General features: G+C 44.7%; 1 protein-coding gene across 6 annotated transcripts in view; it reads left to right on the forward strand.

The window, feature by feature from the left end:
- Positions 1–24,546, forward strand: part of LOC125336251 (protein spinster homolog 2-like) — a 135,271-nt gene that overhangs the window by 95,991 nt on the left and 14,734 nt on the right. For 3 of the 6 annotated variants that reach the window (XR_007207708.1, XM_048324606.1, XM_048324605.1), the window contains exons 9-11: positions 578–643; positions 7,746–7,844; positions 19,177–19,340. Coding sequence is in view for 3 of the 6 variants with exons in the window: in XM_048324606.1 (XP_048180563.1) it covers positions 578–643; positions 7,746–7,844; positions 19,177–19,340 (329 nt within the window). In the remaining 3 variants the exon portion in view is untranslated. Of the gene's footprint in view, positions 1–577; positions 644–7,745; positions 7,845–19,176; positions 19,341–19,900; positions 19,984–24,546 lie in introns of all 6 variants that reach the window. The other 3 variants (XR_007207709.1, XM_048324604.1, XR_007207710.1) reach the window with 2 other exon arrangements.

Consider the following 24,546-nt stretch of genomic DNA (forward strand, 5'->3'; position numbering starts at 1 on the left):
TTAATTCCAGTCTCGACTGGACAGATATTACCCCTGTAATGCTGTTGGGGAGGGAAGGGATCCTCCACAGAGTGTGTAGAGAACCTCAGCTGGTTTGCTACAGAGCTGAACACATAACTTGGTTCCCAGGAATGGAAATGGCTGTGCTTTGGGGTGTTGTGGCCTTCTTGCCTTTTCTAACTGGCTTTTTGGAACAGAATGGTACAAGTTGGACTTGATGATCCTTAAAGGTCTTTTCCAACCACAACAATGCAATGATTCTAAGTATGCAAGCCTGGGGCTGTCTCTTCATGCTGGTTTTTCACGTTCTTCTAAAATCAAATGTGTCAGCCTTTTATTTAGCTGCTCTGTAGATCATAAACTTAGTTTACAATAACAACATTTCGGGCCAGCCCTCTAGAGCTCTGATACAAGTCTATGGTTTGTTAATACTCAGGATAAACCACAACAGCAACAAGGAGTATACTGCGTAGGTATGAGAAAAATAAGCAACAAAGGAAAGTTTGTGACAGGTTTTTTTTTCCTTTTAATGTCAAGTGAATAAATCTTCTCCTTTTTGTGTGTTTTGTTACAACAGATTTGCATTTTTATCGGAGAAACTCTTCTGTTTTCAAACTGGGCTATCACAGCAGACATACTAATGGTGAGTGCACTTTGGACCAGCGTCTTTCCATGTTCAGAGCAGTTTGTCAGCTTGCAAGAACAACCTGAAGTTTACAATTTCTTCCAGATCCTAGTCCCTACTTCAGCCTATTCTGGTTTTCATTATTATTATTTTTGCTTACTGAAATGAAAAGTGACATAGGGAGGAGAGAAAAAAGATCCTTCTTGTCCTTTGTTCTGAGCACCAGGGAGAGATGTCCAGAAAGGATAACATTTCTGAATTCAAATAATTTCCCAAAATCTTAAGTGTTTGTGCAAAACCCCACATGCACAGAATTCAGGCAGCATTTGCTAACAGTCAGCATGTTTGTGAGCTTTGTTATCAATAACTCAGCTTTGTTCTGCAATAGGAAATCCTTCCCTCCCTCCCTCCCTCCTCCGACCACAAAGGCAGCCCATCTACCTACCATTCAACACATACACAATAGAAACCCACCTCTGGGAGAGCAGAGAGGAAAAGAAAGTATAAAGAATTTTTGGACTATGTCCACCTTATCCAAGAGGAAACTGTCAGGAACTTTTCAACTCATGTCCTTCATTTTCCATTCTTTCTCCACTGTAGAGCTTTTTAAGTCTTTCAAATCAGCAAGCTGACCTCAGCAGCCCCATTTTCACATGAAATAGTCTGGACATTTGTTCAAGAGCTTTGCATGTTTTGTAGAGGTTTCCATCAGAGCTCATCAAACATAATACATGTTGAAACCCTGTTGTGAAGGAGGTGTTGCTTATTGTATGAAAAGAAAGGCACTAAGGCACCAAACCATTACAGGACTTTCCCGAGGTCTTTTGTCAGCTTGTTGACAGAATTGAAAATATAATCAGTCCAGCATCAATAGAAAACTCCCTTGGCTTGTATTTGTTGGTTATGTAAACATCAGCGAGGAAACAATCGGGCTCAGTATTCTAAGATGTAAAGATAATGGTGTTGATATATTGATTCAGCAAAGAACTTCAAGCCTCTGCTTAAGTTCTGTTGACGTTCAAGGTTGTGTTTCTGTTTTAAAGTAGCTCTGCAGTTGCCATCACTGCATTGCCTGATGAACTTTCCATCTTTCACTCGTTTGTTCAGGGAACACTTTGAGAGGTGGGGTGGGGTGGTTAAATCCACTTCTCTCAGTGTGGGTAAAGCATAGAGGAACAAAGGTTGTCAGTGTACTCTGGTAGCATTGGATGGCTTTTAATTCCCAAGGTTCCTCCTGCCAGGTCAGCTGTGGTGGGACAGAGCTCTGTGGGGCTTCCCCGGGACTTCCATGGGCTTTTGCAGCTTGTGCTGAGTTCAAGGCTACTGTGGCCATTCATGATGTGGTATCTCAACACTTGCACAGATGTGCAGCCTGGAGACAGCTGTGCTGAGGAAGAAATTACAGTACAATATGTGTAGCTGCTCATTCCTGCCTCCTGCCAGAGCTTCCTGTTGCATCCCACCTCCAGCTGTGGTGCTCCCAGGATCAATCCCAGTTCTCTCCACTCAGAATTAGTGGAGAGGTTTAAATAGCAGCTGTTTTAGACCCTCCGTAGCATTGGCTGGCACAGGTAAGGGCTCAGCTGAGGTGGTCCCAGCTGCCAGGAGGGCGGATCCTATCAGACATGTTCAAGGTCATCCAGAAAATCTGTGCCAGAGACAGACCTGAAATTTGACCTGTGTTGTCTCAAGGTAACCCCAGAAGATATTTTTCAACCAACTGCTCTGTTATAGCAAGGGTATTAGGGCTGCCATCATTGTGCCATTTTAATTACAGAGGTTTTTTGTGTTGATTTCAATGTGACTTCGCTATCCTGTAGCTTTTTAACAGCTTTTATAGGATTTGCCACCTGTCTTACCAGCATCCTATAGTTAGTTCCATTTTGTAGGATGCACTTGCAGTTATTTATGTTGCTTTAGTGCAAAAGGGCTCCATAAAAAATGATTGGAAATAATAGTATAATTTTCCAAAACACGGGAAAGAAACTAAAGCCATGTTAAAAATTGGATTTTGGTAATTGCTGCCAACTTTTCAGCTCATTGTTCTCTGGTCTGTTTAGGAAAATGAACTGAGCATTGTATATAATGCCCAGTTTGATGCATTAACAGCATGAGTGGACTTGTGAAAGTTTTAAAGAAATAAATGTAAACATCACTTAGATGAGGACAGGGCTGGAAGCAGATGGAAGAAGTGCAGGCAGATCACACAGGGGATCAGAGGGGGCTTAGAATGTCAATAGGTGAGAGCAAGGCTACAGCCACATTTGACAGACAGCTTGGTGGGAAGTCCTTGCCAGAGAGAGGTGTGGAAATGCTTTAGCAGATGCACTTCAAATGTTTGGCAAATTAATTTCTACTGATTACTATTTATTTGGTGTAATCAGAAGTGTGTCTGTTCTTGCCTGAGGGTGGGAAGGAGTTTAAAAGCATTATTAGCATAAGCTTAACATCACTTTCATCCTATACATAAATATTACCTTGTTTTCATGGATAAAAGCTCTCAATACTGGCTGAACACCGTTCTTGCCGATTTCATTATGCCGGGAGTGAGGGGTTTTGGAAACTGCATCCCAGATGATTTCTCACAGCTCTCCCAAGATTTACAGATCCCATGACTGCTTAAGAATCTTATCGGGCAAGTTGTTACCCTCCAGAGGTTTTGCAAGTTTCATTTCCATAGCAAAACAAGGATGTTTGCTTATTATCTTCCAATTTAATTGTTGGCTCTTCCTAGCTCTGTGCTTGCATTGCATCTGCTGCTCCTCCTGCAGAAGGGTCGGAGCACAGCTCCTTGGCTTGTCTGCAGTCCAAGGTGCCAAGTGCTGGCTCTGATAAACTGTCAGTGCTGCAAAGTGTTCTGCACTGCCTGAGATTCTGAAAGGCTGATATTTGTTCCAAATGCAGATTTGTACAAAACAGGTCTTATTCTCCTGAGCACAACTCTCCATATCTCCTCCCAGGCACATGCTCAGATGGTGCTTGGGGAAAGGAGGGGCGTTTCGTATGGAGCTTGCTAATTATGAAACAGATTTCATCAGCCATCTTTGCAAATTGCCCTTAAAATTACCAGAACCCCAAAGTAGCATTAAAACTGCCTCGTAACAGCAATGATGAATGAGCTTCAGTGCAGCAGGCAAGTGTGTAACACTCTGAGACGTGTGGTGTGTGGGACTTTGTGGGAGTCTGGCCCTAATAGTGGGGGTTTCCTCCATAGCACATCAGAAATAGAGATGATGGACAGGAGCTTGGAATTTTTGTGTAAGAGCCATGAAGCAATTTAAAGTGCCTCTATTTCAATCACAGTCTCTTTAGGTCTTTGCTGAGAAAAGCCATCCTCAGTTTATTCATACCCCTGACATTCATGCAAAAAATTGCTCTGTATATTTCTGTTTTCTTTTAAAAGATTAGTTCTTTCTAAATGGTCATGACCTGCCATGGAGGAGCTGCTTTGATGTTTTGTTGTAGAGTCAAAGTCTTCCTCTAAGCTTGAAACAGGCATAGACTGGTGCTCAGTTTTGCCATAGGCATGTAGGAATGTTGCTTTTATTCTGATCACTTTCCCTAAAAATAAAACCCAGTTATTTATTTAGTACAAAATGCTGCCTTATTTTTATAGCCAAAGATAAATTGCATTTTCAGAGGTTCTTGCTGTTGCTTCTCTGGGTGCTTCCACACAAAAATACTCCAAGTGCTGCAGGTTAGATTTGAAGGCAGGGTGAGGAATGCCTGGGATTGAGGGAACACAGCCCACTCCAAACCACCCAAGGGCAGCTGGGCCAAGGGCTGCAGGTAGAGGTGTTCTACTCCATGGTGTGCAGGGAGGTGGAAACCACAGCAGCTTCCTTTTACTTCATTTAGGAGTATCTTTCTTAGACAGTGTCTGCCTGGCTTTTGTGGAGGGTCTCTCTGGATCCCAGCCTTTCCCTTTTCTGAACAGCAGGGACATCTGGGCTATTTCCAGGTTCTGTCAGTGGCTGGAACACAGTTAGTACCTGTTTTCTTTGTCTTTGGTGCTGAAAGAGGCCAGTATGAATTGTCCTGACCCAGAAAGGGCAGCAGAGTGCTTGAGAGAGTAGAGTTTCTATTAAAGCTTAGACATAAACATCAGAACATACCTCTTTTCCTGGGAGAAGGGTAATCTCTCCTTGGCTTTCCCCATTAACTTTTTTCAGACCAGCTCCTGCTGGTTTCATCACAGGAAGGAGATGTCAGCAGTAATCCCTGGGCTTTCTAAACCTCTATTTAAAGAGCAGAGGTTTCCAAAGCTGCTTGGTCAGCCTCCCTGCCCATCCTCTGCGCTGCCTCCCTCTGAACCTTGAATAAGGGATGAGCCAGGACAATCCCACAGGCTTCCGCCTTGGCTGCTGTGGCTCTCCCACCTCCAGCTTCTGTGGGATGTCCAAACCAGGCCATGTATGGTTTGAATTTAGGTCTATTTTAGTATTGCAATGCCCATTTAGAGCTGTAATTTACTGCTGTCTTCCTAGAACAGTAGATGTTTGCTACCAACTGCTTCCTGTCCATCAGAACAAAATGCTTTTTAAGTAGAGATTGGGCGGAGTATTTTTTGTGTGTTTTGGAGGTGCTGGTTTAAGCTTTTTTTTTCTTTCCAATATCTTTTTCGAGGATGTCATGTTCATTTCCTTGCTACATGTTGGTTTTTTTCTTTGAGGGGAGTGTTTGTCTCTTGAATTCCAGACCCAATATACCAAGTTTTAGCACTTTATGGTGTTTCAACCATCAATAACTTCTTCAGTTAAGCTGGAAACTGTATTCCTACTTGCAAAACTATGTTTGCATAATATAGCTACACATGCAAAATTATGTCTAATATATGTGTGTGTATTCATGTGTATAAATATTTATATATGCACGCACACATATGATACAGGTATCATCATTAAGACTTCTTCCTCTAATTAGCATCAATTCACTACCACTCCCTGAAAGTGGATAATTTTTAATAAATGTGCCTTTTCCTTTGTCCTTTTGCTACAAAAATGGATAGAATACAGAACCAGGCAGGCTTTCTTCTCCAGATTTGTTAACATAAACTTTACAGAAAGAAAAAATATTTTTGGTTTCAAATTCCATGTTTCATATTTATGCACATCTCTCAAATTAGGTAGAATTTCACTTTATCTACTCAGATGCCCTTTCCCAAAGAGCTCTTGCAGAATGCTTCTCCACTGTCCCTGTGTGAACTGGGGCCAGGTGGGAAGAACAAAAATAACTCACTCTTAATTTTTCTTTTCTTCTGTCTGATCTATCTAGGTTGCATCCATTATCTGCCTCTTTGGGGAGTGGGAATGAATTGTGGGGCTCTCCTACTGTTCACAGCCTGACCTTCAGCACATTTCTGTGTCTCTAATGAAGTTTAGAGCTAATTTTCCTCTTGGGATTTCTTTCTTCAAGTCGTGTTCTGAGTTCCTGGAAGCAAAAGGAGGACGGGGCCTGACATCCACAGCCAGGTGGCTGCTCTGGATCTGAACATACCTTGCTCTTCTGTTGCACAACAGAAGTTGAACAGGGTGCCTGCTTAATACGTGGCATCAAAGTGCATTAGCAGTGTGCATTTGCAGCTTTGTCAAAGCAGGGATGAAAGAACTGGCAGGTCATCTGAAAGCACATGGTAAAACCCTAAGGAAAAGCATTTAATCTAATTTTACCCATAATTCGGAATTGTCTGTGCTTGGAATGAGATGATAATTTTAAACAGGCATCAGTTTTTTTCTAGTGTGGATTTTCTCAATGCTCTTTCTTTAGTTTCTGGTTTTTATGGTAATTCTTTCCACTGCAGACAGGGCAACTCCCCTTCCCTGTGAGGAATTGTTCAAGCACTGCAATGTGCTTTAGTCCTGTGCCCTGAGTGAGTCCTCCCTGCCGGTCAGTTCAGGTAAAGGATCTCTGTGTAGCTCTGGCTGGGGATGGGCCAGTCCTGAAATGTCACATTTAATTAATAAATGACTTTGGGAAAGGATTGCAAGGATCCTGGCAAGGCAGGACTTCTAAAGAAAGACTGAAGACAGCCCATCAGAGAGAAAGTGGACAAATAAAAGGGATCATGGTCTCCAAAGAGTTGAACAAGAGTCATTCCTGTTAGAGCCACAGGAAAAGGCACAATGAGATTCAGTGCTTACAGGCAGAAACAAAGCTCACTTGGATTTAGAGACCTATTGAATTCTTCATTACTTCCAGCCTTTAAATCAAGACAGGATCAATTTATAAACCGGGATATGTGGACTTGATGCAGATGTCCTTAGCCAGCATCTTTAACAATTTATGCAAGAGACAATTACTTTCTTCTGCCTCTAAAAAGTGTATTCTAAAATTAAGGTCATTCCACAGGTCAGGGGGTTGCTGGGTTTTTTTATTTTTAATTTTTCATCCCCGTCCATGGTTAGGGCTCTGTTATCTGTGAGCTCTAGTCCCTTCATGGGGAAGTAATTTATGTTTTCCACTGCTCCTGTGTAATCTGACTGATTCTGCATGACCTGGCTAAGGGTGTCATGTCCTATTAGAGACCAAATTACAGTATCTTGGCTGTGGAAAATTTTCCTAACATGACTTTGTCACTTTTCACAAATGGAATCACAAATTTTTGAGAAAAATATAAAGTAGCTGGAGATGGAGTGGGAAGGGAGGATGCATGACCGTGACCTTTCATACTGATGTAGAATGCTGATGGTTTAGGAAACAAAGTAACTTTTATTGTGGAATAAACCAAATATCCCAGGTCACAGCACAGTCCTTGATTGGAAGGCTGGTGGTGTTGAGCAACCTTAAATTTCGTTCTCCCCACCAGCAAAGCAAAATACAGTCTGAGGAGCAACAGCAAAGTGTCTTGTGGGCAAAGCTGATAGTCTAAGCACTGCTGAGAGTGGAGCAGAGTGGGCAGAGCTTCCTTCCCTCAGCACCTGCCAACAGGAGAACTCCAGAGCAGGAAGGGTATCTGAGGCTCCCAGTTGCCTGAGCCAGCCATGGACTGGCCAGTGGCTCTGTCTGGGGTGGCTGGTTTGTTTTGTGCTGCCCTGGGCATAAACTGAGCAGTACAAGACAGAAGGGCAGGTTCTCATTTCAGCTTCCTTACCTATTTTTGTTTCTTTCCCCTTCTTTGCAGTATGTGGTCATTCCAACTCGCCGTGCAACCGCAGTGGCCTTGCAGAGTTTCACTTCACACCTCCTGGGAGATGCTGGCAGTCCTTATCTCATTGGATTTGTAAGTGCTCACAGCAGGCTCTGGCAGGGTTTGCTTTTGTTTCCGAACTGCTCATCTGAAATGCCAAGTTAGATCCTGCTGGGAAGGAAGGCCTGTCTTTGTCAGCAGAATGGGAAGTGCTGCAGAGCAGTGCAACTTTTTTTACCTGGTTGGGTTGTTGTGAGCTGCAGTTCAAACCGGGGGGGACCGCTTGGGTGTGGGTATAGGAGAAAGTTTCACGAAGGATGTCTGGACTTCAGGCGGCTCTCTTGAAAGCTGTTTATTGCATAGGCAAAGTTACAGCATTTCAGGGAGTGGGTATCCAGAGCCAGCCCTACAGCTGCCAGCTCCAGCTGTAGGCATACCTGGAGCCGCTTTCTGTTCAAGTTACAAAGCATTAGATACTTTTCTTTGCAGAGTATCTTAATACATAACAACCAATAAGCACCACACACAATACCTTTACATTTGCCTATAGCCTATCATAACTACTACCATCACCATATTATAGTCATTATTATCCAATCACAAGAGTAAGTAAGTTACAATTTAAGCTTACAGTGGAAAATTCTCAGACCTCTCTTCTTCTTGCTACATCAACATTTCTTGTTTGCCTGCCATATTTCTCTTTTTGGTAAAGACATGTTTTCTATTTACTTATGCTCTTCTTGAGACTTATTTACTTGGTGAAAAACATGTCTTTGTTTGTAGTCACATACCTTTGTCCTATTCATAAAAATCTCCTTCCAACTCATCTCCAACCTTTGCCTTCTCAGTTATTCAGTGCTCAGTGTTTCAGCAAAACATCTTTTACTCTATATCAAAATTTGCTTCCATTTCTATCTCATCCTCAGTTCCTACATTCAGAGATCTTTCTGCCAAGCCTACATATCTGTGAAACTTTCTTACCAAACTTTCATCCTCTCCAACAGTGGGAAATAAGCTTCCACATTTTTTTAGCCTAAGGTGTTTATAAAGCTCTCAGGTGGCTCTGTAAAGAGTTCTTGCTGTGGTGTGCACATGGGGCGGATAGAAGTTAGGTTGGAAGAGAGTCATGTGTGTGTTTAGCTGTTAACTGACCTCAGAAACCAAATACCTGTTTATGGGCAGCAACACACAGCTGTACCTGGTTTGTATGACAGTAAATCATAGAACCACAGAGTGTTCTGGGCTAGAAGGGACTGACAAGGATCATCCAGTCCAACTCCTGGCCCTGCACAGACACCCCAACAATCCCACCCTGTGTCTGAGAGCATTGTCCAAAGGCTCCTGGAACTCTGGCAGCCTTGAGACCACGACCGTTCCCTGAGGAGCCTGGTCAGTGCCCGACCAGGGGTTTTTATTAGTATTTCTTCCTGGGGTGTTCATTTCAGGTTCTTTTCTGTGACTGCTTCAGTGGTTGGCCTTAGTCTGACTGGGGATCTCCCTTTCTATGCCACCATTATCCTATGGCAGAACAGAACAAGAGACCAAGCTCCAAAATCTGGCAGTCAGAGAATATTCACAGTTGAAAATAAAAGGCCTGGGAAATTTAATGAGGAGAAGAAATCTGGATGAACTGGGGAAATGTCTTTTCCCTTCTGTGGAGTTTGATGCATGGAGTTTCAGGGATCACAGATCATCATTTATAAAATATAGTAGCTTCCACAAAAATCCCTAGGTGACCCTGCTCATGGTGTGTTGAAAGTGCTGCTACCCAGGGATGTAACTGGGATCTTCACTGGTCCCATCACCTGAGAGACAGGACTTTGATGTGCTCCTCCAGCTCAGACACAGCTGCTGGGTGCTGTGGGGCTTTTTTATTTTTTAGAACCATCATTGCTTATCTATTCATCCTGTAGATGCCGGTGTGTGTAGCTACACATTTATTTATATATATTTAATTTTGTGAGTATATCTGTTTAAATATACATAAATGTTTACTCTTGAATGGCAGTGCTATGGCTGCTCTGTAGCCCTCTGAAGCACATGGGAAAAGGCGGATGGAGATAAGACTGAGAAGACCAAAGAAATGAGAAATCTCTCAAGAGAATAAAAATGCACAGTTTAGCTTACTCTTTATTTACTTCAATATTCTGGGTACCTGGGGAGAAATGATCTTATTTTAGAAGTTACTTGAAGTTGGCAAGCACAAAGGAATTGCAGGAGAGGCTGCTTCTTGCAGGGCCGATGACGTGGGGAATGTGGGGGAGGAGAAGGAGACAGGCAGGACAGGGGCTGGAGATGAGGGCAGGGCTGGGGCAGGCCAGGCTGGCTCAGGTGACTCTGCTGCATGTTCATCCTTTTCCTGACATAAGAGGGATGTCCAGGAGGAATACCTGGGACCCTGGATGATTGCAATTATTCTTGAAAGTTGCCTGGGAGTCTTTAATGTCATAGATTTTAAGTAAAGATCTTTGGTTGTAGAAGCAATGTGCCTTGCCCTCCTGGTATTCAGAGATAAAGCAAGTTGTGAGTTACTTAAGAATTCTTGGCTGAAATATGCATAGCCCCAACTTAATAGCAGCTTTAGGCTTTCTTTAGACTGGGAAAATATTAGTTATTATTTTGAATTATCCTTTTCTAATGCTGTAATTGTTGGGCACTTGTGATTTGGGAGGAGAGGGTGCAGGTCCAAGGCTCTATACAGAAAAGAAGGAGTGAAGCACTCATGTCATGGAAGGAGCCAGCATCCCTTTGTGCAGCCTCTTCTCTGGCTGGGCTGATTCATCCTCCCTCTGCTACCAGGATTGAAAGGTCAACTACAACTCCACATAACACAGGAAAACAAATACTATTTAAAGTGAAATGACAAACAGCCAACTTCTGCACCAGAGCTAAGGCAAGCACTGAACCTGGGTGTTAAAAACCACAGGAATTTTCCAGCTGCAGTACAGGATGGAGACCTTCATGCAGCACTAAAACCTCACCTGGGCAGATTGCAGAAGGGGCTCAGAGTCTGACCAGGATTTTCAAGGCAGTCTATGAGGGCTGAGTAACCTACTCCTGCTGGATTTAAGGGAAATTTGGGAACCTGATTTGCACAACCCTTCTGGGATTCTCCACCCTGAGGGCATCAACTCCCACTGCTGTGACACCAGACTCTTCACGAGGCAGACCAAGAGCAGGGGGTAGGTTTTGAACAAGAGCAGCAGAAGGCCCTGGAGGTGCCCAAGGAATGACTGGACATGGCACTCAGTGCTCTGGTCTGGTTTACAAGGTGGTATTCAGTCACAGGTTGGGCTTGATCATATCAGAGGTCTCTTTCTAACCTTAATGATTCTGTGATTCTGTGCACTGTGGTAACAGTCAGGCTCAGAATGGGTGAAACTCAGCCTCCTGATCACTTGGGTTCACCCAGGATCCTGGAGTTCTGCTGTGTCTTCCAACTGCTTACAGAATCCCCCTAAAGTTCCCTCACTAAATGATCAGTGCTTTGATCAAACATGGCTGGAATCCTACATGGTTTTGGTGAGTTTATAGTGAGATTCCCTCTAGCAGTGCTCTTATAAAGAACTGGCGACCCTTGTCCTTGTAGGGCTGAGCTGTGGCAGGCAGTTGTTGCTGCTGGATACCAATAAATATTGCATTGATCTTAATCCCTGTGTGGAACATAGAAGGTGCTGATCAGCCACAGCCTCAGGTGTGCAATTGCTGCCGTCCTCTGTAGTGTGTCCAGAGAGCTCAAGGTCACACTCAGACTTTCTGTTACTTCACCCCATTCCAAATCTTGCACTGCAGCTCCTTAAACCACCCAAAGCACCAAATACACATTAGTGCTTAACAGCTAAGTGGCTGGGAGCACATATGTGTGGCTGTTTTTCATGTCTCTTTAAATATTGATCACTTTTATTATAGTAAAAAGGGTTAAGATTGACTTACAGAGGAGTTATGCAAATGCAGTGTTAGGGTGGCTGCTGGAATTTGCATAAAGCTTTACTAAGTGGCAAGCTCTGAGATCAATTACTGTAAATCAGCACTGCCTGTTCATTTACAAATAAGAATAGGCATTGCTGCAGTATTTCAGTAGATGAGACAGCTTTTATTCCTAGAGAGCTGTAACTTTTTTCAGGACCTTTGTGATAACCAACCTGCAGAGTTTAAATAACTCCTTTTTAACAACTCCAGTGTCAATCCATGCTTTATTCTTGAGGCAATGGATGAGAAGTCTCACCTGCTCAGTGCATTACACTCAAATATCTGTTGTACTTTTCTGTCTTTGACTGCTCCCACTATGCAGACGTGATTGCTGGAGCACAGAAGAGTTAAGAGAAATGCCCTAAATCCCACCATTCATGTTGAGTATCAGATAAAGATTGAACTGCTGCCCTAGACAGCATTTCAGACTCCAAAGAGCAAGTGGAGGGAGGTGGCCACAGCATGTGAAATAGTTAACTCTTCTCAGGCTGCATCACAGCTCCAGCTCTTTATATCACTAATTCTGGTTAGGTCTTGGTTGCCCTTTAAAATAAAACAACTGTAAGTCCATGCTCCCATGTCCATCTGTACAGAGGCATGAACCTGTTTTCCCTGCTCAGGGTTTACATCATCCTCCTTGTTGTGTCCCCCTCCACTTCCTGACTGCTCTTCTGCTTCTGGAAATCTGAGCACAGACAAAAGGGGTTTTTTATTTCAAGGCTGTCTTGGGACTTTTTCTTTCCTTCCTCCAAGTTTGTAATTTGCTTCCTACCTGAGAACTTGCCTCTTCCACCTTTGCCTTGACTCTGACTGTGATGCCAACAGGACCTGCAGCAGGCATTGCTCTCCCTACATGTTCCAGGCAGGTGCTGCTGTGGGCACACACTGCCCTGGTGCTGCTTGCTCTCCTGTTTGCTTAAACTCTCTCTCATCTTCTCTGTGCAGCTGTTCGTGAAAGCTGGGGATGGAAACCAGTGTGTATCTGCTTATCACCTGGCAACATTAACCTGTGAGGAGGGAGTTCTAAAGTGCCAAAGATCAGCTCTCCTCCATCAGCACCTTTTGGTGGGCTAAAACCTACTCCCTGGCCTCCTCTGATGGTGGTTCCCATCTTTCATGCCCTCCTGGGCTGTTTCAGTTTTACTGGAGGGACACCACCTCCAGCCACTGCAGGCCAGCTGAGCTGTGGTAGCCTTGGCACCCTTCACTTTTCTCCCTTCCCCAGCTTTCCTGTGAGCAGGTTGATAAATCTAATGAGCTATTTAAGCAGCAAGAATGCTAATGACCTTTCTTCAGCAAGTAGTTATCAGAGCAGTGTTAATTATCCCTGGTGCAGAGTATCAGGGCGGGCATATAAGCATTTCATTAGGGGCAAGGCAAGAAAAACAGTAGTAAATGCAGCAATTAAGATACTTTTCAATGAAAGTTTTAACTGGAGGCACAGATTTCACAGCGTCTTGGCCCAGTTTGAAACAGTCTTTTTGTTGATTTGGTTTGAAGGTGTTTACCTAACCAAGTATATCTGTATAGAAAGTAGCTCTATGTGTAAAGACTTGCCTGCCTGAGAAAGCAGAATTCATGTATTATGGTTTAAAATTCATATTTTATGGTTTAAAATGCTGTGGCTGCTTCAGAGTAGGACATGCTTACTCTGGAAGAACACTTTTTCCAGTTTAGTTTGCTAGATTAAAACAGGCCACAGCCCACTGGGAGTCAAATCCACTTCTGTCTGACTTAAAAACAGGGTAGTGCAATAAAGTGGATCCAGTTGGGATGTGATGTTGCAGTCTGCATGTTCTGTTCCTGTCTGACCCATGCAGCCATTCCTCAAATACGGTCCATTGGGTGCTTGCTGGTGGTTACACAGTCCTGACTCTCCTGTCAAAGCAGGGATCAACTTGAGGTCAAAAAGGCAGTAATGTCCTGTAACAGAAATGTGCAAAATACTCTCCTGAGTATTTTGACAGGCATCGCGCTCTGTTTCATGGACCATCAGGAGATATTCCACTGCTCTTGAGGATGGAACACAGGTCTCTATCTTGTTGCCTTTTACAGCATGTTCTGATATAGTGTACCTGAGTCTGTATAAGCAGCATCTCCCATCCCCTGATAGAGCTGGTAGATGAAATGTGATACACCTTTATGGTTTTTATTGTTCTTTCTTTACCAAGTCCCAGCTGCTTGACAGGTGTGGTGTAACCCTGATGGCATCACTCCTCCTGTAGAGATCTCTTCCCATGTTCATGCTTGTGTATGACCCACACTGTGGTGGGTAAAATGGGACTTGGCCTTGCTAGTCTGAACATCTGCTGTGCTTGCCAGGGAAATAGTGTGAGGATGAGAACCTCCAGCCCCTCATCCTTATTACCTGTTTCTTCAGGGAGTAACTTTAAGTTGAGGATTTCTCTGGTCCTGACTGAGTAATTGAAAGCCTTTTTCATAGTGCACTGAAAGGCCAAATCTTTGACATAGCTGTAGCTGCAAAATAAGAGGAGAATTAACCACCTGGAGACCAATCCTCATGGGATTTATCTCTTCATTGCAACGAGCTAACAAGCTTCCCACTTCTTATGACTCAGCAACAGACAAGATTTAAGTCTGCCAGTAAAGTACCAAATGACTTCCCATCTATAAAATGCTCTGTGCCAAGGGTTCACAGCCTGCTTTGGTCTTTTTCCAGAGCTCTGTGCATCTGTCATGTTCATGACTTTGTTAGATGTACAGGTTCTCGGTATTTTCGATAAATATTTAATGTATGTGAAAGTATCTCATTAGAGAAAGCCCAGAAATCCAGAGCAGGTCATTGTTGCACTTGAGTATTTCAAGCTCTGTCCCATGTGCTCTGCTACTCCTCTGTGCACTGAAAACCTCCTTAAATAAGTGTTTTCTTCCTCTGAGCTGACAAGGATCCTGCACACTCCCAAGACAGGCAGTTTTCATGGTGCTGAGCACCTTTCAGAATGAAGTGTCCAGATTCTTTAACACAAGGAATCACTTCGCTTTCCTGGGAATGTACGGACAGGGAAGGGGCCCATGCTGCCAGGAGAAGTGGGGACAGGGGTGCTGCTAAAGGACCTGTGCCACAGACCTGTTTGTACATGGGAATGGGCACCCCCATCCATCCCTGCAAGTTCACCTGCCTGGGCCCTGTCATGGGAGTTCCTCCACATTCCCCATGGTATTAGGCATCTCCCTCTGGGATCAGAGAAAGTCCAGTGTTAACTTAGAAAATCCCTGGGCAGACCACACTGGAGAGAAAGGCAGTTAATGACTTGAAGAAAAGAGACTTTTAACCCTCTCTAGGGCAGATGGGGCAGATGTTGCTCTCACCCCCAGATGTACCGAGTCCATGTCCTGGCATTGCAAGCAGCACCCCTATGGAGCATCTCAATTTACTGCAGCCTTTTTCAAGGCAGCACCATGTATTTAATGCAGCCTGATCATCCTGGGAGGGGGAAAATATAATTAAAAAAAACAGGTTTACTTCCTGTTATTATAAATTGTTCCTTAAGCCATTTAGCACAGTGTAAATGCTTCTGCTCCCCCACAGGCCCAGCAAATTGTTTACATTATAAAATCCCTCATTTTTGCTTTGTCATCTTCATTTGCATTCATATTCAATTTTTTTAGAAAATCAAAGAAACCTTTCACACTCACTCTGACTTCAGAGTGGGTGGATCCCAAACCATTGTGGGGTTACAGGGAATACTGTGTTAAGGAACTGTACTGAAGTGATCAGCCAGGGAGCACTGGCTTGTATCAAACTGGTAGTCATGAAAATCAGGTATTTGTGCCAGAAATACCCTTTGATACAAGCACTGGCTTGTATCAAACTGGTAGTCGTGAAAATCAGGTATTTGTGCCAGAAATACCCTTTCATGTAGCAGGATTTGTGCCCAAGTGGCAACATCAGAAATTTAGAAAAGCCAGTTGCAGAGGAATTGAGATATTGACTCGGCAATGAGAGAGAGGAAGCGAAACAGTGATTTCAGAGATTGTTACCATTACACTGTGTAATTAATAAATCAGTTAATTTACCTGCCCAGGCTGTTCAGGAGAGACAAAACACAAAATCCAGATGCCTTCCTTGGGCTTCAGCCCACCTTGGCTTCTACTGTGTCCATGGCCTGTCCTCTGTTCCAAAGCACACACCACGTGCTTCCCAAGAAAGTAACGAAGTTTCCCTTTGTTCCTCTGTTGTCTCCTGCACTCAGATGGAGACACAGTTGGGGATTTGAGGTTGGGATCATGCCCGTTGCAGCTGCACTGTTGGTTCTCCAGAAAGCAGGAGCTGTCTCCAGCTGGACTCCATCCAAGTGGCTGCCACCGGCTGAGCACACGCCGGCCGTGTTCTGCTGTAAAAATGCCTCAAGCTGAGGTTTATTTAGCAAAGTCATTCCTCTTGGTCTGAGCTCTGCGCTACACAGCGAGGGAGGAGATATGAACTTTCATAGTTATGTTGGTATCAAAGACTTGTGATTAGACTGCAGAGCAGCAACGGGACTTCCTTCTTGGTTTTCCACCCCCACATTCTGCATAAATGTTTTGAAGCCTTTTGCCATCTCCCAGCTGGAGAAACAAAGGAAGGAATCCCACACATGACTCTGTGCTGCAGAGCTGGCACCGGCCACGCACAGCCCCCGCAGTTTGTTACTCATGTTAGAGAGAAGACACCAAAAATTATGCTTGATTGGGTCTTGCCAAATCACAGTTGGCCGGCTCAGGATGCTGTCATTGCGAGGAGTCTGGAAAGCCCAAAATTGGCAATACAAAGCAGACCATTTGGCAAACGGTGTGTCATTCTTGGAGCCCAGGTCTGTAATTGTATTCTGTGTCCTCTTGAGGGGAGATGCCAAAGTTCCAGCCTTAGCAGGTGGTTTGTAACCGAATGGAACAAAAATACAGAGAATGGTGACTTTTAACAGCAAAAACATATATGTGGGCCCTGATAAAATTCTGGAGTTAAGAGATGAAGACACTGGGGAGGGAATTATATGGAACCTGGATGAGGAAGCCCAGGAGGCTTGGTGGAAAGAATTATGCCTTGAAAGGGAGGAAAGACATTTTTTTATAAACTGTGCATTTACAGAACGTGTTTGATTAAAAATGAAAAATACAGCAGATTTAATAATAACATGATTTGTTGCTATAAAATGTCAACACAGTGCCTTAGAAGGGAAGGTGTGGGACAAACTGCATTGGGAGATTTATTTGTTGGAGGCTTTACATTTTCAAAGCTAGTTTTTAGCCTAGAATGTCATGCCATCCATGAAGAAAGCAATCAGGAGCACATGCTTGGCTTTTCATCCTCTGCTGCTGACTTATCATGTCAATTTGTCAAGTGATTTATTGTCTGGTCCTTTTGGAGAATAATTGTATCCATTCCCAAAAATGAAAAGTGGTTTAGAATGTCTAGATTTCTGTTTCAGAATATCCTCAATTCTGGCTATTGCAGCCTGACAGAGTGGTTGACTCAATGCTAAATTCTAGTTCATAATGAAGAGTAAGGGAAATGTTTGGAGTTAAGGTGTCTGGATACAAAAGGGAATTAATGACCAGCTGATGTCCCTGTCTCCTGGGTGCAGAGAACATTCTGCTGCTTTTTTGGGGGTGCATTCTTTTCACATACAAGTCTTGTTGCTATTTTTTAATAAATCTCTCAGACTAATGGTCAGTGTTGTTTGCCTTCAGTCTCACATGAGAATTGTTTGTAGCACTCTTGTTTTTCTTTGTGTCTTTTACACTGTGAATAAAGTTCTTTTTGAGAGGACTAGAACTCTTCTATATCCCAAGCACTGAAATCTTCTCCTCATCCTTTCTAGGGCAGGGAATGAAACAGAGAAATCAGGCTAAAACCCTTCAATTCTTTCTGTAGTTACACTCTTCCAGTGTTAATTCACTCCCCTTTACTTGAGAGGGCTCCATCCTGTAGGACAGACCTCAGCTCCAGCATGTGCAGTGGTGTCACTTCCAGCACTGGGCTGGCAGCTCCTCCTTTCCGTCCCTCCGTGGGAGCCAGGCTAAGCTGTGAGAGGGGCATAAACACACTGAGACCTCCAGTGCTCCAGAGTCTCCCTGCTAAAACACACCCAGTGACCTGTTCTTTTGAGTCCCCATGAGCATCATCCTTCTGGGACCTTCTGTTGTGCTTGGCTCTGCTGAGGCATCTCTTCACACACATTTACCTTCCAGGTTTCTGCAGAGTGTGAGTTGGTGATTTCTCCTGCATGTCACAGTTCCTCTCTTCACTGTCAATATTTAAGTCTTGAATGCCAGAACTTGCTTGTAGGTTGTGTTTGACTCCAACTTTTCTATTACCAGTAATGTGGCAGTTTAAAGTTGCTGCACAAGCTTTGACTATTTCTGGAACTGATTTGCGTGTGTGCACAGCAATAGGATTTTATGTTGCAAATTCCTTGCAGTCTTTTGGTATAAACTAGTGTTTCTCCCCCAACAAAAGGTCATGGATTAAACCAGAGCTGGACATTTAAATACCCAATGCCTTGAGACCTACCCCAGCTGCTGCTACCTCTCTGTTGGATTTATGGAAAGCAAAGTTGTTCGCTGGGCAGTAAATATGCAGTGAATATGGTAGTTTTAGCTACAGACATGCATTAAATTTTACTGAGTTCTAGCAAAAGCTTTTCATAATGAAGTAAATAATGCTGTTGCATGTCTCTGCTCCTTTGTGTAGGTGTAAATTTGTGTTCACTTTCATGTAATGATGCTTTTTGGTTGTCAGAAGGTGCAGGTTGCCTTAATCCATAAATTTGGTGGTGTGCAGTGCGAGCACAGCCCCTTACCTGAGCCTGGGACAGAGCCACGTCTTGCACACAATTACACTTCAAGCTTGGGAGGTTGGAAGAGGGAATGAGTCCCATACCTCATAAACCCCCCATGTTCAAGTTCTGTTTCCCCAAATCAGATGGGATCTCTGGTTTTTTGTACTTTGAAAAACCTTCCCACCCTTCCCACTCAGTACACAGAAATGGAATTTAATACCTCCCTTTGCTGAAAGGTAGGTCAGACGTGGGAGTAAGCAGGACTTGATAGGAATTGCAGAAGATTGATCACTCCCTCACCCACTGAGCAACACCGGCGTGGCCCTGCTGGCTCCCCAGGGTGTTTGGGAAGTAGAGCAAGGTCAGACACCCACAGATGCTGTCACTGATGCAGCCTGGGAGAACATGGAAAGGACTGTGGGAAGAATATTAGATCAGGCCAGAAGAGTGACAGGGAGAGGAGATCCCCTGCCAAGCTGCTCACAGCATAAATTGCCCAGGCTCCAGTGTGGAAGGCTGAAGGGTGCAAGGGACATTCAACTTCTGCTGAACACACTGTTCCATTTTAAACCTCACACGTTTGGTGGGTGGTTGTTTCGGGAATCGTGTTCCCTTCACTGTTACTGTGTCTCTTTTTCATCTAAGTGACTAATTTTTTTGCCCTTCTCTCCTAGATCTCCGACCTGATACGACAAAGCACAAAGGAGTCCCCAGTCTGGGAGTTCCTCAGCCTGGGTTACGCGCTCATGCTCTGCCCGTTTGTCGTTGTCCTGGGAGGGATGTTTTTCCTGGCCACAGCCCTCTTCTTCCTAAGTGACCGAGCCAAAGCTGAACAACAGTGAGTAGCCTGGCCATTGCGAACGCGGAGGCACCACAGCCTGTTTGCTCTTTTGAACATTATGCTTGTACTCTGCCCCTGGCCTTGGTCCTTCCAGGTAAAGGATGTTGGGTTGTGTGTTAAGAACCTGGGCTCAGCAGAGTGCATGAGGCTGCACGAAGCACAGGGGCTTGGGTCGTGCTGGCTGAGCATCCTTTACACGCTTCTGCTCTGGTGGATCTCAGTTGTTGGCCACATGGCTCAGAGGGGAGCACAGGCCCCTTACACCCTTGCCTGAGCATGTCACAGCCCGGGCTGTCCGTGGTGAGGGGCTGCCATGTGCTGGAACCGGTGGAGTGTGAGGTGAGGAGCAGGAGGTGCTTCCCAGAGCTTGGTGGTCGAGGCTGCACCTGCCCACCTCCATCCCCGGAGCCCCGCTCACCACCTCTGGCAGTCAGGAACATGAGGCAAGGAGGAAGCAAGCTGTGTGTGGGAACATGTGCGCTCAAGGGTTGCTGTGATAAAGAGTCTTTCCCAGTCCCTTCTTGCAGCTCTGTGAAAAAAAAGCTACTGTTTTTCAGTAAAGAAACCGATTCGGATCATCTCACGGTTGGCAACTACAGTAATTCAGAAGACGCTTCCACATGACATACAAACTTCTGGGGTTAGTCTCTTTCTCATAATTGTTGAAAAATAAGAGTTACTGTGTGTAATGTCGTGCTGAATACGTGCATAGGTGACTAGTCTGGTGTTGACTGTAAGTTGCCTTTGCTTTTTCCCCAGTGGAGAATGGGAGTCTTGGTTTACCTTAAGGAGAAGGGCCCTGGAATATCACTCTAAGCATAGTACAGCTAGAAGGAAAATTAGGTGTTTGGAGGTCGATGTAAGTGTGTGAACAGCTTAGGGGATACTTTCTGGCTCACACTGTCTTATCAGATGGATGCAAGAGATTTGGAAGCAGTGCCACGGACGGTGCTGTGCCCCTGTAAGTGCAGTTCCACCTTCCTTTTACTACATACATAAATACCAAAGAAAGGAGAAGATCCCCTATAATGAGATGTTTAAACATTGTGGAAAAACAAGACCTCATGTCATAAGGATGGGAAGTCCTACAGAGCTGAACTTCAGTGTGGCTTTGGGACACGATGAGTGTGCCTAGTTTGTTATCTGCATAGAAGGGCCTTAAATGGCAGGAAGGGAAGTTGGATATTAGATGCTAGGAAGGACTTCCTAAGAGAAGAAAGAGGTAAATCCTATAGCAGCTTATTTGGGGAAGATGTGAAAGCTGTCCCTTGTTTCTGACAGCTTCCCTGGCATGCCTTGAGGCAGGAAGGTGGGATCTGCTCTCCAGCTGCCTCCCAGCCCTGCTTTGCGGTTGTGCACATAAACTGTACATGCCAGTCCAGGTAGTGACCACCTGGAGACGTAGAAAGATGAACATAAGTTTCTAGGTGCTCAGGGTGGCTTTTTTGCTGCAAGGAGCCGCCTATTTGGTGTCAGTGCAGCAGATGAAACACCCTCTGTAGCATTCGCCTTTGCTCAGGGCCCTCACCTGATCCTAGGGAAGCTTCAGGGCTTGTCTTTCCTGGGTTCAGAGAGGAGAGTGCTCGTTCCACTTCTAACTGTGGTGGAAATTTGTGTCCCTTTGCAGCACACGTGCTGCCAGCGTGGAATGGCAGCACCTCAGGTGGTGAAGGAGGGGTTCAGGATTCAGATACTGATGAGTTGAAGGTCACTCCCATTTTTTCAGCATGTCAAGCCCACTTGGACCTTTATGCTGGGCAGGGCACTGTGGTATCCAGCTGTTCTCAGCTCCAGTGGAGATCTCAAAGAAGAGGGTTTTGGTTTGCTCAGGAGACACCACTTGTCACAGGCTGGTCACCAGCTGGGTGACTCGGCTTGGCTGCCAGCACTGGTGTGTCTTACACAGCTGTTTGCCAAAGCCCCAGCTTTTGCAGCAGTGTTAATGTGAGCGGGAGATCACATCCACACCTCTAATTGCTCCTGCACAAAGGGATTATTCCTCTGTTGCTGTCCACCCTGGGCAGCTTTGGTGGTACTCCGTCCACGTCCAGAGCAACCAGCCTCCCAAACAGCTGCTGCTCCACTCTTAGAAGAAAAACATTCAAGTGTCAAACCTGGTTTTGTTTCTCTTTCTCTTTTAGCAACTTTCCCTTTCATGAACAAATGTGAGTCAGGAATTTTGTATTAGTCAGTCACAGATATTTTGTATTGCAAACTGGGGAGAACAATTGGCATAAATAATGGTCAACAAAATAATTTCTCTCAAGTGACTCCTAGGAAGGATACTCTTTCTGGGATGTGTCCACCTCTATGTTAAAAATACCCTGGCATCCTGCAGTGAGATTCCTGGAGTGCAGCTTCAGTCAAGTTACTGAGAAGTGAGAGTGAAGTAAGAGAGAAATAAGGCTGGAGACTGCAAAGGGACCTCTGTGCACCAGGGTCTGTGCTGTCGACCAGGCCCCATCTGCCGCCACCAGCAGCTTCAGTGGCTCCTCAGAATTTATGGGGCAGGATTTATTGGTTTATTTTATTTGTTAGTATCTCTGTGCTTGCCTGTGAGAGGAAAGGTAACAGAGCATTTTGCTATTAGCAGCTAAAAACTCCATGCTGGACCCCAGATCCACTGTCCAGCTCCCACCTGTCAGGCCATCTGCACTTGGCATCACACACCCTTGGCAGAGGCTGTTTTCTGCCCAGCCAGTCTTCCCCTCCATCTTACCTATTACTTGCTGGGTACAGAGGAATTGCTATTTCAGGATGCCTTGTTTTCCCACTGCAGTCAGTCCTGCTGCTCAGACAACAGGAGTTGGAAACAGGCTTTGCCAAAAGAAATCAATTAACCTGCGGGAATCACGAGCGCCGCTGTCACACGCCAGAGATTAAACCCATCCATCACCCCCGGGGTCAGGGCACAGGGCAGCTGCCACCCACCCCTCCAGTGAACTCATACGGAAGCAGAGAAGTGGAACACTGCTCTCACAGCCTATGGAAACTGAGCTGTCCCTGCTTGAGTTCGCACACTTCTGTGACGTGTAGTTCAGGGATTTATTGCTGGGATTTCTGTGTTTGTTTGTTCCTTTGTGTAACTGTCTCTGGGCATTTGCTTAGAGATAATTTCTTCTTGCAGGCAGGGCAGATACCAGGATAGCAACCTGTCTTTCCTGTAAAGCTTCCTCCAGTTTCCACCATGCTTCCTTTCAAAAAAAGAATTTCCAGGCTTTCACACTACTTTTATCATTGCCACAATTCCTGGCATATTTTGTACTTTTTTAACACAGGAATTCCAGTCAACAAGACTGCTCACAAAACATTCATGACAAAAAATTCTTTCTATAGCAATTCTTTTATTTTTTAACACAATTCTTTTATAACCATTTTCATGCTGCTTCAGAAGTCTGACAGCTTAAAGAGGCTTTTAGAAAATTCAGTACTAGCAGAGAACACGATAGAGTACATCACTGTGTGCTATAATCCAATCATTTTGGGGACGAGTTCTATAACACAAATTTAATCCCACCCTTCCAAAGTGATAAGAGCGAGAAAACGGTTAAGAATGGGTTCTGTAAGAGGTCTTAGGCACTAGGAATGATAAATACTTCAATTGTTTTTTAAACCACTCAACTACAATTTCTTCTGTGATTTCACTTGCCTATGTTGCTGTTTCTTTCCTGCTTTGCACCTCTGCAGAGGAGGGTTAAAGCAGTTGTATTTTATTTCCAAACATCAGCACTCTGAACTGTACTTCTCTTCCCTGCCTGAGGAATATTGGTGAGACCCAAGCTAGATTTTAGACTTTCTGGAAGACGATACAGTCTTGCCGTGGCAGAGCCCTCACTCAGAAATGGATCAGAAATCTGATAATTGCACTTTTATCCTCAAGCTCCATCACAGGTACCTGTGCAGCCCTGGCAAAGAGCCATTTCTGGCTGGGAGCACTCCAGGTGCTTCACTAAATGGAAGTAAAAGCTCAGCACTGCTGAGAGTTGTGTCTGTGGTTTGTGTTCATCCCCTTCCTCGATCACAGTGTAGAGAACTGGGACAAACAAAGCTTCACCCTGGAGACCTGCAGAAGAAAAGCCTACATTTGGTACTAGCTAGAAGCTCCATCAATAATTAGGAAAAATGTGCTTTCTTTCTTATGAAGAGGGATTCAAAAAAGTCCTTTTTCCAAGCTGTGACAATTTTTGGGTGCCTGGGATATAAATCACCATAATTAGCGTGTATCAGGATCCTTTCCTGGGCAGTGAGTGCAGTGATCCTGCAGCCCTGTCCCCAGCCATGGCCACTCCCAGCTGCTGCTGAGGGAAAACCAAATTCACCTGGATTCTTCCTGAAAAACCACCCTGTGCAGGTGTGGGATACTCTATTCCTCAAAGGATTTTGTTGTTTTAATTTTTTTTTCCTTTTTTACTTAATCCCTGTTTTTACACCTGGAAACATGAGATTTTTCTGGTTTTTTCCAGAGGTATGAAAAGATGCTTAGGACGGGTGGATGGGTGTCCAAGTTTTATAATGGCTCAGTCCCTCTCTGCATGATAGAGGCTGGATATGTTTGCCAAGGATACAGCAGATCAGGCAGTGGGATGCAACTGCACTGTGGATCCCTGGTGCAGCCAGAGCAGGAATAAACAGCTGGTCAGAACAAAAGAATTTAAGTTTTTAACCAGTGCCCCCTGTTACGATCCGGTTTAAACCCAGAAAAGCAAAGCAAGCTAAGTCTCTGTGCATAAACCAGAAAGAACTTAGAAGGTTCTAAATATTCCCAGAAACGAGATTAAAACCAAATGAGGTTAGATGTTGATGCCAAAAAATGGATGTATTTTATTTAATAGTAAAAGAGGCAAAGAGAAGGGAAGAGAAAAGGAAGAGAGAAAGAAACGGAAGAAAGAAGTGTGCGCGGGGGGTGGGGGAACAGGGAGAGGTGACAGGGGTTGGGTGCAAGCCCATCACCCATCTGAGGGTCCCAACGATGTCTCGTTGCTCCCCTCCATCTGCCCTGCGGGTGCTGAGGGTCCCCCATCGCCGCTGTGGCCACTCCACCACACACTAAAGGGTGCAGAATCCCGTGGGTTACTGCCCGCTGTGGGCCAGGCGGGAACGCCCACGTGTCTCCCTTGCAGGGGCTGCCTTGACACTGTCCCCTGCAACACTGAGGGTCTGTGGCATCATCTCTGGTGCTCTGTGCAGGGTCTGGGGGCCCTGT

Source organism: Corvus hawaiiensis, chromosome 20 (genome assembly GCF_020740725.1).
Source record: "Corvus hawaiiensis isolate bCorHaw1 chromosome 20, bCorHaw1.pri.cur, whole genome shotgun sequence".
NCBI lineage: Eukaryota > Metazoa > Chordata > Aves > Passeriformes > Corvidae > Corvus > Corvus hawaiiensis.